At 33.1% G+C, this 16,885-nt stretch overlaps 1 protein-coding gene across 3 annotated transcripts in view; it reads left to right on the top strand.

Annotated features, from left to right (window-relative positions):
- Nucleotides 1-16,885, top strand: part of CSMD1 (CUB and Sushi multiple domains 1) — a 994,481-nt gene that overhangs the window by 825,624 nt on the left and 151,972 nt on the right. For all 3 annotated transcript variants that reach the window (XM_048936946.1, XM_048936944.1, XM_048936947.1), the window contains 2 exons: nt 3,030-3,156; nt 5,919-6,121. In XM_048936946.1, coding sequence (XP_048792903.1) covers nt 3,030-3,156; nt 5,919-6,121 — 330 coding nt within the window. The remainder of the gene's footprint in view (nt 1-3,029; nt 3,157-5,918; nt 6,122-16,885) is intronic.

Raw genomic sequence — 16,885 nt, 5'->3', positions numbered from 1 at the left:
AAAACATCAAGAACATTTCTACTCTTAGTAGACATGTTATTTTTCATACTTGGTTCTGGAACTGTTAATATATACATGTTTATATATGTGTGTGTGTGTGACAGTTCAAAATAACTTTCAGATTTGAATTAATAGACTTTCCAGGCTTCTTATACATTCAAGTTCTCAAGCTTTTCAATTTAATTGAGTGGCATCCTTTCCATCAGTGTTTGCCCTTTTTAAGAGACTGTTCTTAATTTGTCCTACCTTTGTCTATCTTCCCATTTAATTTAAATAAAATCATTACTCTAAGTTCATTTTCTGGAGTCTTTTCTTGTGTTCATTTTTACGAATAACTAAAGAACTTGAATCAATTTCAAATTTATTAAGCAAATAAATTCATAAGCCTACCCAATCCCCTTCCTTAGATTGATGATTTGTCTTCTAATCTATATTTGGGATGTTGAAATCTCAACCCTACAATATTTCCAAACAAAACAACAACAAATTCTGTGTATTGCAAGCTGACTTAGGAAAAGAAGACAGGAAGTCTTCTTGAAGGTTCTTACCTTTCCTCTTGTAGAAGATCTTTGACAACTCTTTTCCAAAATATTTTTGACTGATATGTGTGTTCTTTTATGCCAAGAGTTTTTATGCTGTGTTCTCTGCAATCCCATATCTTTACCTTCATTTCCACTTTTCTTGATAACATTATATTTTTATGCTTATATATTAAACTTATTGTTGCTACTGTGTTATTTTTTTTCACTATACCTCTACTTTGTACCTTGTATTCCTAGATTTCTTTTTGGCATATTGTTGCAAAAATTTTGGAATAATTTGTTCAAAAATCTTTCACCTCTTGAGTATCTAGCTTTATACCAACACTGATGGCTACTGAATACTGACCATTCTCTCTGAAAGTCTTCTAAAAGTGAATCTTTCTAGAATGCCTTTCTATGCCAGTCTATTGAATTCATTAAATCATTATCTTTCTTCCTACTGTTCTGTGTGAAGAAAAATTCATCATGAAGATCCCTGGAAATTCAGCTAGGCTTCTGCAGGTCATTTCAATCTATTTACTTATTTATTCATTTGTTTGTTCATTTCTTTGTTTACTGAGGTGTATATAAGTGGTAATTTCTTTATTCAGTTTTGTGCCACGCTCTTCTCTCTCTTTCTTCCTTTATTTGACTGGCTTATTTTTCATCTTTTTGGTGAAGTTGTCATGAACTTTGAACGATCTCTCTCCTGTTTAGGCACACTTCCATGTTTGTGCAGATCAGTTTTTTTTTTCTGTATCTTAGATCAACATTTGCTGTTTACTGTTGGCTTCAGCAGCATTTACATTCATCATTGTCCTTACAGTCATTCCAGCCCATATACATAGTCAACATATTCTACAACTTTTCATCATTGATGATACACTGCTGTATTGATTTAGCGTTCATTTTCATTTTCTTAAAAAATAAAAATAATTTTTTTTTGAGTGCATGTTCAGTTCTGTTAGCTTTAGTTCTTTATATAATGCAGCATATTCTTTGATGTGGCAATTTTACTGTATGCTCATTACTGTTCAGAATCACTGTAGAAAATTTGCTTTTCATTTGCTTCTAAGTGTTTTTTTTTTTTTTTTTTTTTTGTGGTGGTGTGTTTTTTTTTGTTTGTTTGTTTGCTTTTTGTCAATTTTGTTTTTTTTTTGTTTTGTTTTTTTCCAGGCAAACTATAGGGTTTAAGTAATTCTGATTTCACTTGTTTATCTTCCAAATAAGTTATTTGATAAAGAAGTGTATCAATGATTTCGTTACTTGCAGATTGCTGTCATGGCAAATATTACATTCTGAGGTTATATAATTAAAATTACTTGAAACCTAACAGAATAGTTATATTTGAAAAAAAATAAAATGTTTTAGAGTAGCTTTCTGCTGTGGTTCTCTTCAAAACAGCAGGATAGGTAAGTAAATCACTCACCTCTTTTCCTCTAAGTTTATTTTAATGCCCTGTAACAATTTGGTTGTCAGCAGTGATTCAGTGGCATGTATTGGACTTACTATTTGTTAGGAGTTGTTGCTGATAAGTTATTTGGTCCCACTGTACTGTTTGTTTCATTGTCTGCATCTTACATTGTCATAGACAGCTATGCTTGTGTTGTTCTTCCCTGTAGTGTTTTTTAATGCCACTACTTGTGAGGCATCTCTGTTTAGGTTAAGTAAGATAGGACTTCAGGGGCATTACTTAACTGGGAAGATATTAATTCTTTTTCTTTCAAAAGTACCTTGCTGTTACAGGGTGTTCCTGTTTCATTAGGGCACAACTTTATAGTAGGCACGCAATGGTACAATGCTCTAAACGAGCAAAGTAAGCATCATTTCATTCTGGATATTTTGCACTGCAATAGGTCTCTCCACAAATTTAAGAAAGTTGTGATAATAAAAATGGTTAAAAACAGACTCTTCATATTCTCAAATCATAGCTTTCTGATTTATTCTCTCACTTGTTGGGAATATGGCATTTGAATTTGCAAATAACTAAGTAAAATACGAGGCAATACCTAACTGCTTTATGATATCATTAAACCAAAAGTTATGAAGAAGTAGCTTGAAACCATTAAGCTGAAAGCAATTTGACGTTACAACAGGGAGAAAATTATTTTAATTACAAAGTGAAACTGTGTAAAATCTGTATTTCAGCATTCACTGTTATTTAGGAAAGACAAACATATTTGGTGACACATTTCTGAGACCTTCAAACTTTATGCTTTCTGCTGTCTTACTGATACTAAAATTGTGATTTTGTAATCTTCATTTTGAAGTACTTTTCCTTGTAAAACATCTTAATTACAGAAGTATGATTTATTGCTTTGCAACAAAGGAGGAATGTAACTTGTGTACGTCCTAGTTTATTATATGCAGGATAATGCTACTTCAGAGATGTTTTTACCTGTTACTTTTTAAAAGACACAGAAATGTGGAACAGAAAAAAAAAAAGATGGAAATGCAAAATGTTATGGTCTTCAAATAATAATAATGCAATCCTTATTTATTTTGTAGCTGAATGTGGTGGTCGAATTCATGCTGCTACATCGGGGCGCATTTTGTCCCCAGGTTACCCAGCACCATATGACAATAATCTTCATTGCACCTGGATAATCGAAGCAGATCCAGGAAAGACAATAAGGTATATGCTTAATTTCAGTATTTATTATTTATTTCAGTATTTTGTAAATTATAGTCGTTTTCATGATCTTTTTCATTATTTTGTTTGTTTGTTTGTTTGTTAACTGCTTTTTGCATTAATCAAATTAGTCCTTGTTATTGTGTCATTTAAGAGAACCCATTTGTCCAGGGAACATCAGTGCCTAAACTGTACTGGGGATACCTGGGTATTTAACTCTTAACTGTGAATTCATTTGAATAGTATGGAGTATAAATCATTGGTATGGCTGAGCTGTTATGCTTTTTTATAACAGCAAACAAGCTAAAGTGTCATCTGTGGTTTCAAAATTCTTCCCTTAAGTTACTGTAATGTCACTTTTTTTTTTTTTTATATCTTACTGTCATATTCAATGCAATAATTTGTTATGAGTAGAATATAATTATTCAGAGCTTTCTTTCTTGAATAAATTACCTCAAGCAATCCTAAAGTGCCTGAGTCTCTGCCAGGAATGCTTGGACATCAGGCATCTTGGTCCTTGTTGATTATTTATTAGGAGTTCACATGAAATTTGATGAGATTTTTACAATTAACAAGAGTATCAGAGAATATGAGCCCTGTGGAGCTTTTTAAACAACTCTGTAGGGTTTTCATTTCTTATTCCTGCCCTATTCCATAATATCATTATTAAGACATACAACATTTTGAAGTATATATCATATTTTTTTCCATAATCTGTTGAATAGTAAGACCAGAAATATCTCAGAAGGCACTTGAGATGAGCAAGTTTAACAAAAATAATGAGACTTAAAAAAAGAAACAAGACTGAGAGAATGCTTAATAGATAAGGACCTATCCATATAGACCTGGCAGCATAACGAAAAAGGGAAGAAATTAAAAAGACTACTTCAAAATGAGGGAAACACAAGTGGTGACTAACATACAAAGTAAAGGTAAATACTAAAAACTGCATGAACATACCAAGAAAACAGTTAAAACAGTTTCATTTCCATAATAGTTTATGGAAAGATAATGGAAAGATTTAAGAACTTAGGCAGGAGGGAGGAGGTAATACAAGGTCTTCCTCCTGGATCACAGCAGTGCCCACTGTCAGTATGAATTAGGGGGTGAAAGAATTGAGCACTGCCTTACCAAAAAGGAGCTAGGGGTTCTAGTGGCTGGGAAGCTGGACACAAGTCATCGATGTGCCCTTACAGTCCAGAAAGTCAACTGTATCTTGGGCTGCATCAAAAGAAGTGTGGTCAGCAGGTCAAGGGAGGTGATCCTAGCCCTCTACTCTGCTGATGAGTTCTCTCCTGGAGTACTACATCCAGATGTGGAGTCCTCAGTATGGGAGAGACGTGGACCAGCTAGAACATGTCCAGATGAGGGCCACAAAAATAATCCAAGGTCTGGAACACGTTCTCTATGTGGACAGGCTGAGAGAGTTGGATCTGTTCAATTCGGAGAAGAGAAGGCTCTTACTTGTGACCTTTCAATATTTAAAGGACAGCTATAAGAAAGAAGAAAACAAACTCTTTAGAAGGTTCTGTCATAATAGGACAAGGGAAAATGGTTTCAAACTAACAAAACAGAGATAAATATTGGATATTAAAAAAAAAAAAAAAGATTTTTAGAATAAGGGTAGTGGAACATGGATTGGAACAAGTTGCATAGAGAGGTGGTGGATGCCCCATCCTGGGAGACATCCAAGGTCAGGCTGGACAGGATTCTGAGAAGCTTGATCTAGCTATAGTGTCCCTGTTCATTGCAGAGGATTCGGACTACGTGACCTTTAAAGATCCATTCCAACTCAAATGATTCTATGGTTCTACTATTCTATTGTAAGTTTTCAAAGCAGTTTTTCTTTGTGAGTTCAATACATTTACAAAAAATGTTATATATATATAGCTAAATTGCTCAGAATTGAAGGAATGAGAATATCTAAAGATTCAGCTCGGTTTTGCTGTAGTAACACTAACAGCTATGAAATGTCAAGTTCTGCTTAATAAGTTAGTTTTTCCACTACTAACAGGAAGTTGCTGTGAATGCAAAACTGTACAAAAATTTAACACATTATCAATATAATACTAATTGTTGTAATTAAGAACAATTTTTGAGACTAACATAAGTAATGATAAACAGCTGAGATATATTACTTCACAATATTAGCTGTGTTTTATTTTGTGCAGAAAGTTCACAGATAGTAAGGTGTTTCATTGTTCATTTTATATGGACAATAGTTTGAACTGATCTTTTAAATGAAAATAATTTGCTTTTAAACTTAAGTCACCACAACATTAGAAGTAAATGAGAAGTTATCTACTGGAAAGTATATTTCTGTATTTCCTTTTTGATTTTTAATAATCCCATTTCATTAAGCCATATAATAGTTCAGCCTATCACAGGCAATTTTCATTTACATTTAAACGAGAAATTAATAATTTCCAACTAATGACAAATGCAATGAAGGAGTATCAACATGCAACCTTTTAAAACACACAGAAACTGTTTTTGATGTTTAGCTATTTAATTTCTTTAATGTAAGAATACACAGAATTTTAAGTCAATACAAAGATTCAGACAAATACCATAGCATTCTTGAAAATCTTTCTCAATCAGCTCACTCAACAGGAAAAAATGGACAAAATATTCTAGGATAACCAGGCCTTCTTCAGTTTTGAAACAGCATCTCTAAACCACGAACAATTTGGGAATGATTGCTTTGAGTTTTATGTACCTGAATTTAATGAGTAATGTACAGGGTTTTTACTTTTTCTTTGCAGTCTGCATTTTATTGTTTTTGACACTGAAGTTGCTCATGACATCTTGAAGGTATGGGATGGGCCCATTGAGAGCAGTATATTACTTAAAGAATGGAGCGGCTCAGCTCTTCCAGAGGATATTCACAGCACTTTCAACTCATTGACATTACAGTTTGACAGTGACTTCTTCATCAGCAAATCAGGCTTCTCCATCCAGTTTTCAAGTATGTAAATACTTTTGCATCTCAATATCAATAATTATTTACTACATTTGTATGTATTATCCTTATACACTTGACTTTTTTTTTTTTTTTCTCATTTTACAGCTTCCTCACTCTTTGCAAAAAGATTATATTATTTTAATTCTACATGCTTATGCAGAAAGTACAACTAGGGTAAATCATATTTGTTTAGTATCTGTAAGTTTTCTTATTTGTTCGTATATATTGAAATTCCATACCCAGTATTATCTAATTAGATACTCTAATTACTCTAATTAGGGTAAGGCACTTTATTTAAAATCCCTGTAAGTGCTGTCACTTGGAAGTAAAGGACACAAGTAAGCTTTCAATCATTATTTCTGAATAAGAAAATATACTTCAGGAGCTTACTGGAATTTAAATGAATTTAAATGATACCTATTTACTTTCTGAATGTTGTGTCCCAAACCGTAGACACCTAAAAAAGTCCTAACATACCTAGTTAATAGTATGCAGGGTGAATTAGAAGAGAAATATCACTAAAACTTAAGATTTGTTTGCAATACAATATGCTGCTGCAATATGTAAAAATTAACTTCTTTAAACTATTCCATGTTGTTTTGTTTTTTTATTTGAGGAAATGAAATGTGATTTTTTTTTTCTTACTCATTTTACTCATCTTAGCAAATATTTTATGTTATGTTATGCAAAAAGGGAAAGGTGTAATTTTATTTGTATATTTTGAAAGAAGGAAAATATTTAAACTTTGTGCTGACATGTTGCCAAATCAAATTCTTTGACCTTCAGTGATACTTCTAGTAAATATGAGACGATTTAAGGACTTAAGGGTGAAAAACTGATTTTGTCTCAGCATACTTGATGGATGTCCTCGTGGTTTTGCTAGCAATTGAAGCATGTGTCTTAGTGGAATTAACTGGGATTAGTGATGGAGAATTGAATGTCTCATCTCAAGTAAAGGGAAATGGTATTAAAGTTCCGTTCACCCTGCTTGGCAAGTAGAATGTTCTACTTACTTTTTGAATGTAAGGAATGAAAAGTAGGGTTTAAGGAATATATAATGTAAACGTTAAAATATTTCATCTAAAAATGGGAGCTTAATTTATTTAATCTCCTTGAGGCCATAAGTGGGCCACTGCAGTCTTCATATGTAAAGGATTCAAGCTGATTAATCTATGAATATGTGAGGATCTTTGTGTGCTTTAGTATTCATCATGTGTTCAACTGTATCTCTGTTTATCACAAAACTGCAAAGAATGATGAAAATTCACTTTAGTAGTTCCTAACATTATGCACAGAATAATCTTCAGTTACTCAATTTTTTTTTCTGGTGATTTCAGATAATGTAGATGTGTAATTACAAGTTCTATGACAGTAACTGCTTGAGTTTCGAGTCTCTTTGTTACTGTGTGATGGGTTTTTGGGTGATGCTTTTATTAATGAGCATATTGTATTTAAACTTAAATTACCAACCAAAAAGTTATCTTTAAATGAATAATTCCACAGCCTTGAAGAACCTTCAAGAATCTGGAATTTTTTATGCATGCAAATTCTGTATTGGATTGTGCAATTAGGATAAATATGTCAGTAGACATCCACTTACAGCATCATATGAGTGATATGCATATGAGAGTATCGAGTCAAATGAGCAGCTCAAAAACAAAGCATTGAATTGCTAGTCTTTGGTTGAGAATTTGTTTCACAGTACTGCAAATCTTCTAGTTACTTTCATTCTATATGTTCAAGAATGCTATTATAGCATCTGCCTAAAAAACTTTTCAGTGAAAGTATAGTATGAAATAGATCAGAAAATAATTACCTATGAATTACTTACTGTTGATTGTATATCTAATTACGTATGTTTTTAATGGAGAAATGTAAATAGCTGAAGATCACAAAACATTTGAATGCTATTAAAAGTGCCTTTGTCTTGCCCACTCAGCTCAGCATGCAGAGCATGAGGACACGAACTGACAAGAGTGATTATGTTAATTGTAATCAGTCTAATGCTTTTCATTAAAACTTAATTACCATTTAATCATGCATAAAAGGAAAAAAAAAAATGGTATTCACTGTACAAAACTGACCTTTACTCTAGGGGTTAAATATATTAAAACTATGTATTACAAGCCAGGGATGTCAACTGGCTTTCTTGTCATGATGGAGAAATTGAACACAAGAAGGGTATAGACATATTTGATAATTGGCTTCCTTTTTCTGAAGACACATAGGTACTAGTAGCAAAAACTTCCCACCTAAGTCAGTGATTAAAATGAAGTTTTCTGTCCTGGATTAATTCTCACCATACTATAAGTAAAAAATTTCCCTCTGGCATCTAATCTAAATAACCCTCTTTTAGTTTACAGCCATTTCCCCTTTTCTATTACTATCTACACATGTAAACTGTTGATTTCCCTCCTGTTGATAAGCTCTCTTTAAGTACTGAAATGAGATCCTGCTGAAGCCTTCTCTTCTCCAAGCTGAACAAGCCCAGCTCTTTCAGCTTGCCTTTGAGAGATACTCTAGCCCATTGATCATCCTCATGGCCCTAATAAAATGATGCATTTATAGTTCTTCAGCAGATTTTTGTAGATATTGCTCCTCAAACCTGAAATATAGTAAAAGGTTATTCTCACACTTCTTATGATGGAAAAACATTTTGTGGATGTCTTAAATTCAGACCCAACTGTTTTCTATGCCTACCTCTGTTTCTTTGGCATTGCTAATTTTTCTTATGGTCTTCTGTAAGCATACACTTAAAGATCAGTATAACTATGTGAACAGAAATATTACTTCTTTCTGCTAATATAGAAGAACAGGAAAAATGGTCTGATATTTTATTAACTTTTTTTCTAAATTTCTTTGTAATGTTTTTGAGTTATTGAAAAAGCTTCAACCATTGATTTTGTTAAATGATAGATATTACATGATGGCATCTGTATGGTTGGTTTAGCCCAAATTTGTTTTTTCTGCTGTTTGTTTGCTTTCTCAACATTTATAGAATTTTCTTTGAAGTAAAAGTAGAGATAAAAAATGAAGAAATTGTTTCTTACTTAATCATTAGATTAACAACACAAATAATCAATTATGGTAATAAAGTAAGCAACTTATACCGATGAGTTAATTAGAACTATTATTTGGAAATTGTTGTTTCTGATGTTGACTTATCTGTTGATCTTTTTCTTCTTCTGAAAAGAATTTAAGCATCAATGGTTCTGTTTTTTATACTTCCTAAAGACACTGTGCTTAATCTTTCAAATTTATTTAAGCAGTAATATCCGCTTCTGTCCAGTTTTGTAATTCCATATATCTGCTTTCAGAAATTCTTATGGTAACTGTGCTACACGTCTTGAACTGTTAGAGTATTTTTGTCTTGTAATTTGTTCATTGATTGCTGAGATAAATCTTAATTAGTTGCCTAATAGTTCGACTTTAATATAAGTTCAGTTTTCCATTTTAAAAGAAATTTACATATGCAGAATCACATATGTGCCTTATTATGTGCCTATGGAATTTTGAGTTCAAAGAACAAAAAAATGCATCAAGATATCTTGAGTTAAAATAGATTATTCAAAATTCTCTTTTATTTAAGTCTGTAGCCTAATCATTCTTCATTGTTTAATTTCCTGTTTTGCTTTCTTTGATGCTATAAATGTTCATTATATGCTTACAGTAAGTCAGTTTAATCGGTATGGAAAATAATTTGTATCCATAATCTAATCCATAGCCTGGTTAAGGCATCCCAAGTCTCATGAAAAGTAGCAGTTTTTGTTTGGTTCCTGTACAACTAACAAGAAATGAAGCTTTGGTTACTTGAGTTCCTACTACAAACTTGCAGACTTTCATATTTCAGACTTACTAAAAGAGATGGAATTAGTATTTGGGTTTCTTTTTTTATTATGCTACTGGACAATGCAAGATAGTTATGTTTCATACCAGTTTGCTTAGTTGTTAATGTGTATATTTATGTGTATATGTAATATTCTTGTTTGAGACCAACCACTACTCTTTCATCTATGGAAGTGCTGGTTAGTCTGAAATTACTGCAAATCTTATTGTCAGGAACAGATTTTTACACAAGTCTGATTTAACAGCAATTTAGTTTTTATTAATACTTTTATGGTAAGTCATGAGAATAGTTTGTATGATTCTTAGTAGCACTCAATCATCAGACAATTTAACACAATTGTTCAACAGAATTTACTATAATCAAATACAATGGCTTAGTTAGATTCAGGAGTGGGAGAGACTTCTAAACACAGCTGGGTGTTTGATAATCTTTTCCTCCAGTATTGAACTGCTGCTCATCTCATTTAAGATTGCCTTTGATAGGATCATGAGATTATTCATTTTTGTCAGTAATTTTCCATGATTCAAATCTTTTTCTGTTGTTTTTGGGGGCTATGATTCAGTTTTGTACTACTCCTTCCTCTTTCCCTCAGAGCACATAATCATACCTTTGTCAATTAGCCATGTTACAGGAGCTCTGACTATGGCCAAGAGAGGCCTGATTGTCCCATGTCTGTATGTACGGATAACAGAGGGATGGTACATTGTTATGCTCCAACATTCTGTAAATAAAAGACAAATTATGTTGTGATGGCTCTTCTAAGAATCATAATCAGACATAGAGATTACAAAGGAATGATGCCATGTCAGGCAAGAGCTGCTCCATCACACCTATGTACAATGTCTTGCCTTTGATTTGCCAAAATCCTTTTCAAATCTGTTGTGCAAGTTCTTCTGTCAAAATATGTGAAGACTGTGCATTGCCTGTAATTTACAACCCTAGCACTTCGAAAGTCTTCATAGACATTATAACCATATGAAGTAAAAAAAAATGGTGTCTTTAGCAAAATACTGCAACAAATACTGACATGATTGTTTACCACAGGCAGAGTGCAAACAATATGGAGGAAGGTGATTTTTTATTTATGGGTGTTATTTTTTTGTTTGTTTGTTGTTTTTTTTTTTTGTACAATACATGACAGGCAAAACAAACTGATAACAGATGAAGTGCTCTTCAGGCGAAAGATAAATTGGGCACAACTTTAACATATTGATCACGAGGCTATAGACGCAAAGATATACAGTGAATCATGTTCTCAAAAACAGTATGCTATTGATTTTCAGTGATGTTCTAAATCAATTTTGAAAAGGCAGTTTGGGGGCTAAATCCAAAACAAAATCCAAAATGAGATTCTGTAAGATTATTAAGTTTAACACAGTGCTGACCAACACACGAAGGTCTGAAGATTCCCTAGCTACCTTTGTTTTTTTCCAGCTTCCCATTCTTCTTACACTAATTCCATCATTTGTATACACGTATGTCTTACTCTGAGCAGATGAGACAGGAAGAAGGAGAAGGGAAATCTGTACAGAGCAGGACTCTATTAACACTCAGTATTTTGTAGGTTACTGTGTAGAACCCAAGGGCAAGAACTGGTAAGCAGCAAAAGAGTTATTTGCCAGTTAACAGAATTAAAATAACTTCTCCTGGTTATGTTATTTTAGAATGAGTGAATCACTGAGGTTGTAAAAGACCTTAATTCTTTTCAATCATTTCTAAAAATAAAGTCTTGCAAAGGAATTTTGATTTGACTTAGCATCCTTCAGTCAAAAAATGTAGTTATTGCTTTTCCTGCTTTCTATCACATGTATTTTAATTTAATGCTCTGTTAATTTGACACTTAATTTCCCACAGAGCTCTACTGGAGAGACGGGCTACCCATGGCTTGGACAGGTGTATGATTTGCTGGGTGAAGAACTGGATGAATATTGAGGCTAAAGAGTCATAGTGAATAGTGTTCTATCCACTTGGTGACTGGTCACAAGTGGTATTCCCCAGGGCTCTGTCTTAAGGCCTATTTTGTTCAACATTTTTATCGGTGATCTGGTTGAGGAGTTTGAATGCACCCTCAGTATGTTTTCAGTTGATACCGAGTTAGGCAGAAGTGTTGATCTGCTTGAGGGCAGGCAAACCTTGCAAACCAGATTCAGATCTGGATAGACTGAGTAAATGGGCTGCATCCACTCAAATGACACTCAACAGGGCTAAGTGCCAGGTCCTGCATTTGGGTCACAACAACAAGACTTGGGAAAGGTGACTGGAAAGTTATCTCACAGAAAAGGTGTGCTGATTAATAGCCAGCCGCATGCCGAAGTGATTAAGAAGGCTAATGGGAACCTAGTTACATCAGAAATAATGTGAGCAATCAGAACCAGGAGAGCGACTGTCTCTTTGTAGGCAGTACTTAGAGATGTGTTCAGTTTTGGGCTGCTTACTACGAGATGTATACTGAGTTATTTGAGAATGTGCAGAGAAGCTGGTGAAGGGACCATGAGCAGTGTCTGAGGAAACTGTTTAGTCTGGAAAGGAAGAGGCTGAGAGGAGATCTCATTTCTCTGTAAGTACTTGAAGGGATGTTAGAGTGAGGTGGGTGTTGGTCTCTTTTCTCAGATGGGAGGTGATGATATGAGGTTTCAGGTTGCACCAGAGGAGGTTCAGATTGTATGTTAATTTCTTCATGGAGATGATGGTCAAGCTGGGCTTCTCATGGCAGTAGTGAAGTCCCCATAGTGTTTAACAGATACATGAATGTGATTCTAAAGGGCTTGTTTTAATGATACGATACAGTAGGTTAAACTGATGTTTGGACTTAATGTTCTTAATGATCTTAATGTTGTTTTCCAAAATATATAGTTCTATGATTCTTGCTTTCAGCTTCAAGTCACCGATTTCCTCAGTTTTTAAAAAAATTTATATGGCAATGTTACATTACAGTGTGAAAATACCCATTCCCATACATATATATGATAGCTTTTAATTATATGCTATTATATATCAGTATATTATATATCTGATTATATATCAGCTATTATATATATATTATATATATATATATAATATATATATAATATATTATATAGCTGATTATATATCAACTATTATATATATTATATATCAGTACATGGGTTGAGAAGAACCTCTTATGAAGTGAGATAGATGATAGAAGAATTAGTGATTCTTAACTTGTGGATAACTTATTAACATGTATAATACCTATGACCTTTAAATAGTTTCTCAAAACTATCTATGAATGAAATGAAGTAATGGTAGACTTGTAATTTTTCTGCAGTTACAGAGTCTCCTGGAAATCTTGTGATGTAAAACTACTTGAAAAGGAGATGTGTTGAAAAGTTGACAGCCTGTCTAAATGTTCACTTTACTGGATGACACATCAGTGCTTAAATGTCTGACGTTTGATTTAATTAGGATCAAGTGTACCTGGCATGATAAAAAAGCTGCTGTTTTCAAATACAGAAAGGACTACAGAAGGAGCAAAAATGTTAAGATTGTTTTGGTGCTTCTGTTTTCTGTGATTAATGGTGAAATAAATTTTAAAAGGTATCAGTCCTTAGTAATCGATGCATACTTGACTGAAATTGGCAATAATTGTTGATTGCTGAAGATTTTTAAGAAAAAAGAAAAGAAGATATTAAAAGATTTGTTTTAAAAAAAGTACTTGCTAATGAGATTCACTTACGCTAATACACCTCAAAAAATTTGCTTTTTTAACAGAGATGCACTAGTGATCCACTTTTTGAGCTATTGTTATCTGTCAAACATTAAATAATTTATCTGAGTTCATGACAGTACTTTCCTTCCCCTGTGCTCGTGTATACACTTAGTAAAATGCACTAGTATGGGATGTCAGATTGTCAGGGTGATTCCTGTGGAGTACTTAGATGATACTCCTTAGTAGTAATGGCCACTACTTTAGTTCTTGGACTGATGCTTATATATTCTGGTGGAAAATTCTCCCAATGTAAAAAAAAAAAAAAAAAAAAAAAAAAAAAAAAAAAAAAAAACCTTCTATTGTTTTGGAGTGGAAATAAAAGAGAAAAAATGATTAATAATAAAGTGATAAATAAAATTTCTGTATTTATAGTATTTTGGTTAGCATATATCATGAATTCTGATGTAGGAATGTTTCATAATTTCAGTGATTTTTCCAAATGGTCACATATTTGCTACTGTACACATAGAACCACGTTCATAAGGTCCTCCTTTTAATCTTTTCTTGTTTCTCACTCTGCTCGTTATTTTTTTAAGTCTTTCTCCTTCCTGCAAATATAGAATACAATTACACTTGAACACAATGAAAAAAACTAGATAAGTAATTTAATTATTTCAGAAGATCACCTCAGGTCAATACAAATTAGAGTTTTACTGCAATTAATTTCCAGTGAGATTTTAATTTTCTTATTCTGATAACATTAACTGACAGTTTTGATTTCAAAAGGCTAAAAACACCAAACCCACATTAATGGTCTCAGGTTTGAAAAAATAAGAATTTTTCATCTGTACAACTTACTATCTGTCTCTTTCAGTTTTGCAAATGTTTAGTTGCTGTTGCTGTTTTCTGTAGTGACATTGTCTTTTGGTGTGAAAGGAAGGAGTAGATGCAGCCAGTAGTAGAGAAAATTGACTTCCTGTAAATTCTGTTCACCAATGTTCCTAAGGATTGAAACAGAAAAAAACAGAAAAAAAAATTGGATAAACAGAGCAGAAAGATCACTAACATACATCATTTATGGTGTTCCTTGATTTTAAAACTTTTTCAGACCTTTCAAAAAAAATTGAAGTGAATGAAAATATAATTAATTAATTTTAAACCACAACCAGCGTAACAAAGTCTAATTCCTTCCTAAAATAAATAAATAAATAGATAGGTAGATAGATAGATAGATAGATAGATAGATAGATAGATAAATACTTAATTTTGAGGTGTAATGCAATTTCAAGTGAAGACACCTAAATTTGTGTGTCAGTTCAGATGTCCACATGTGCACTGCATAATGGTCAGTGGAAATGCAGAGCTTGAATGTCTCATCTGAAGAAATATTTGTTTCCTTTTAATTGTTTTAGAAGCTGTTTTTCGGCTCTGGTCTGCAGGTTATTTCTAATCAGATTCTATGTTTGTTCTTATTCCAGCATAAACAGTTGGCAGTGATTGTTACAGGACAACAAACCACAAAAATGACTACCAAGTCTCAGTGGCAGCAAACTGCCTATAAGCCATTTTTCTTTTGTGTTTTTGTGTGTATATTTGCTCATGTTTCAAATAAAGCCTCAGTCTAATTTCAATTATTTAGATGCCCTATATAAATTACTCTTGTGTAATGATCATAACATTTCATTTTTCACTGTGACTCTGTAATGCCAGAGGTGGGAAAAACAGCAGTGCAAAAACAAGTACAGAATTTTTCTCAGTGACATTTAATACTATACAAAGAAGCTTGGAAGAGACTATGCCCTCTCTATTTGTAGCGTTAGAAACTGATCACGAAGCATAATTATGCTCCTACTCTTTTTTTGGGCGTGTAATTTTTAGTGCTTTACTGTAACCTAATTGCTTGATGTGCTACATACTGCTCCAAAGGCATAGCCACTTCTTTCTCAAAGTGTAGGAAAATGTGCAGCCAACATACATTATCATAAGTAATGATAATATTAGCTTATCAACCAAGAAAGTGGTAGAAAACAGATTTAACAATGTCATATATGCTTTCAATAAATTATATCAGTTTATCTCTGAGTCCTTGTTATTGGTCTGATCGTATCTTACAGATGAGAACAAAATTACACTTTGAAAGGGCATCAGATTTAAAATCAAGCTGGTTATGAATTAGTTCAAGAATAAATTGATTGTTTGAAGTGTGAGCGTGCAGAGAGTATAACTGAGTCATACTAGAAGAAAAAAAAATATTGTTGATATTTTTATATTTTTCAAGCATTCCCCTTGTGGTACAGATGAGAAGAAAGGTGGGTGGAGCAGACTTAACATGTCTTTGATCTTGGGAACAAGAAGTTTAAACTAGACTGAATGAAGACAGGAAAAAGGATGGAGGGACTTGTTTGTAGATGCTCACCAGTTAGTTATTCTGACACTAGGTTTTTGACTTCTTTATTTGCCTTTTCTTACAATTGTGGCCGAGTTTTTGAAAAGGACATGACTGGGTGAAACAGTCTAGAGTGATGGCAATCATAGTGCAGCTCAGTGATGCAGTGACAGGAGTCTGCAGAGATGGGACCTTCCTTCCTACAGTGTTCTACAGCAGCTCAGGATATTGAATACTTGAGGCCAGTAGAAGAAACCTCACCTCTTCTTCTTCCAGTAATGAATACAGATTTGTGTATGTACTTTTCTGGAGAGCTAGTTGCTTTATGTCATACCATAGCGATGGTTCTGCTCGAATATATATTAATCATTTTTACAAAGCAAAATCTATATCCAAACTCAAGAGCCTGAAAATATGAGAGATGTTTGCATAGATTGAGAAAAGATAAGAGGAATATGAGTATTATTTTTTTCTCTGCACCCACTGGAATCTGTTTGCTAAAATAGATGTTTGGGTAACAACTAGAACAGAAATTGATTAATTTAAGCATACTTTGAAAAAGTTATTGCATGTCCCTGAAAAGGAAAATTCAGGACTACTTAAAACTGCTTTTATTTCAGCCAGATGGGCAAGCATAACATTTACATGCTGGATATGGATATTAAGACTATAAAGCAGTGTTATTATGTTACTTACCCTATTGTGCAAAAAGGTATCAAAGTGCATAAGGAAATTTGCTTTGATAACTGAAACATTACAATTTAAAAAAAAAAGGAGTTACTAGATCTTCTGTTGCATTGTGGATGGAAAGAAAGAAAGAAAAGGAAGGAAGGAAGGAAGGAAGGAAGGAAGGAAGGAAGGAAG

The sequence above is a fragment of the Lagopus muta genome, chromosome 2 (assembly GCF_023343835.1).
Source record: "Lagopus muta isolate bLagMut1 chromosome 2, bLagMut1 primary, whole genome shotgun sequence".
NCBI lineage: Eukaryota > Metazoa > Chordata > Aves > Galliformes > Phasianidae > Lagopus > Lagopus muta.
This window is presented reverse-complemented; position numbering and strand designations above follow the sequence as displayed.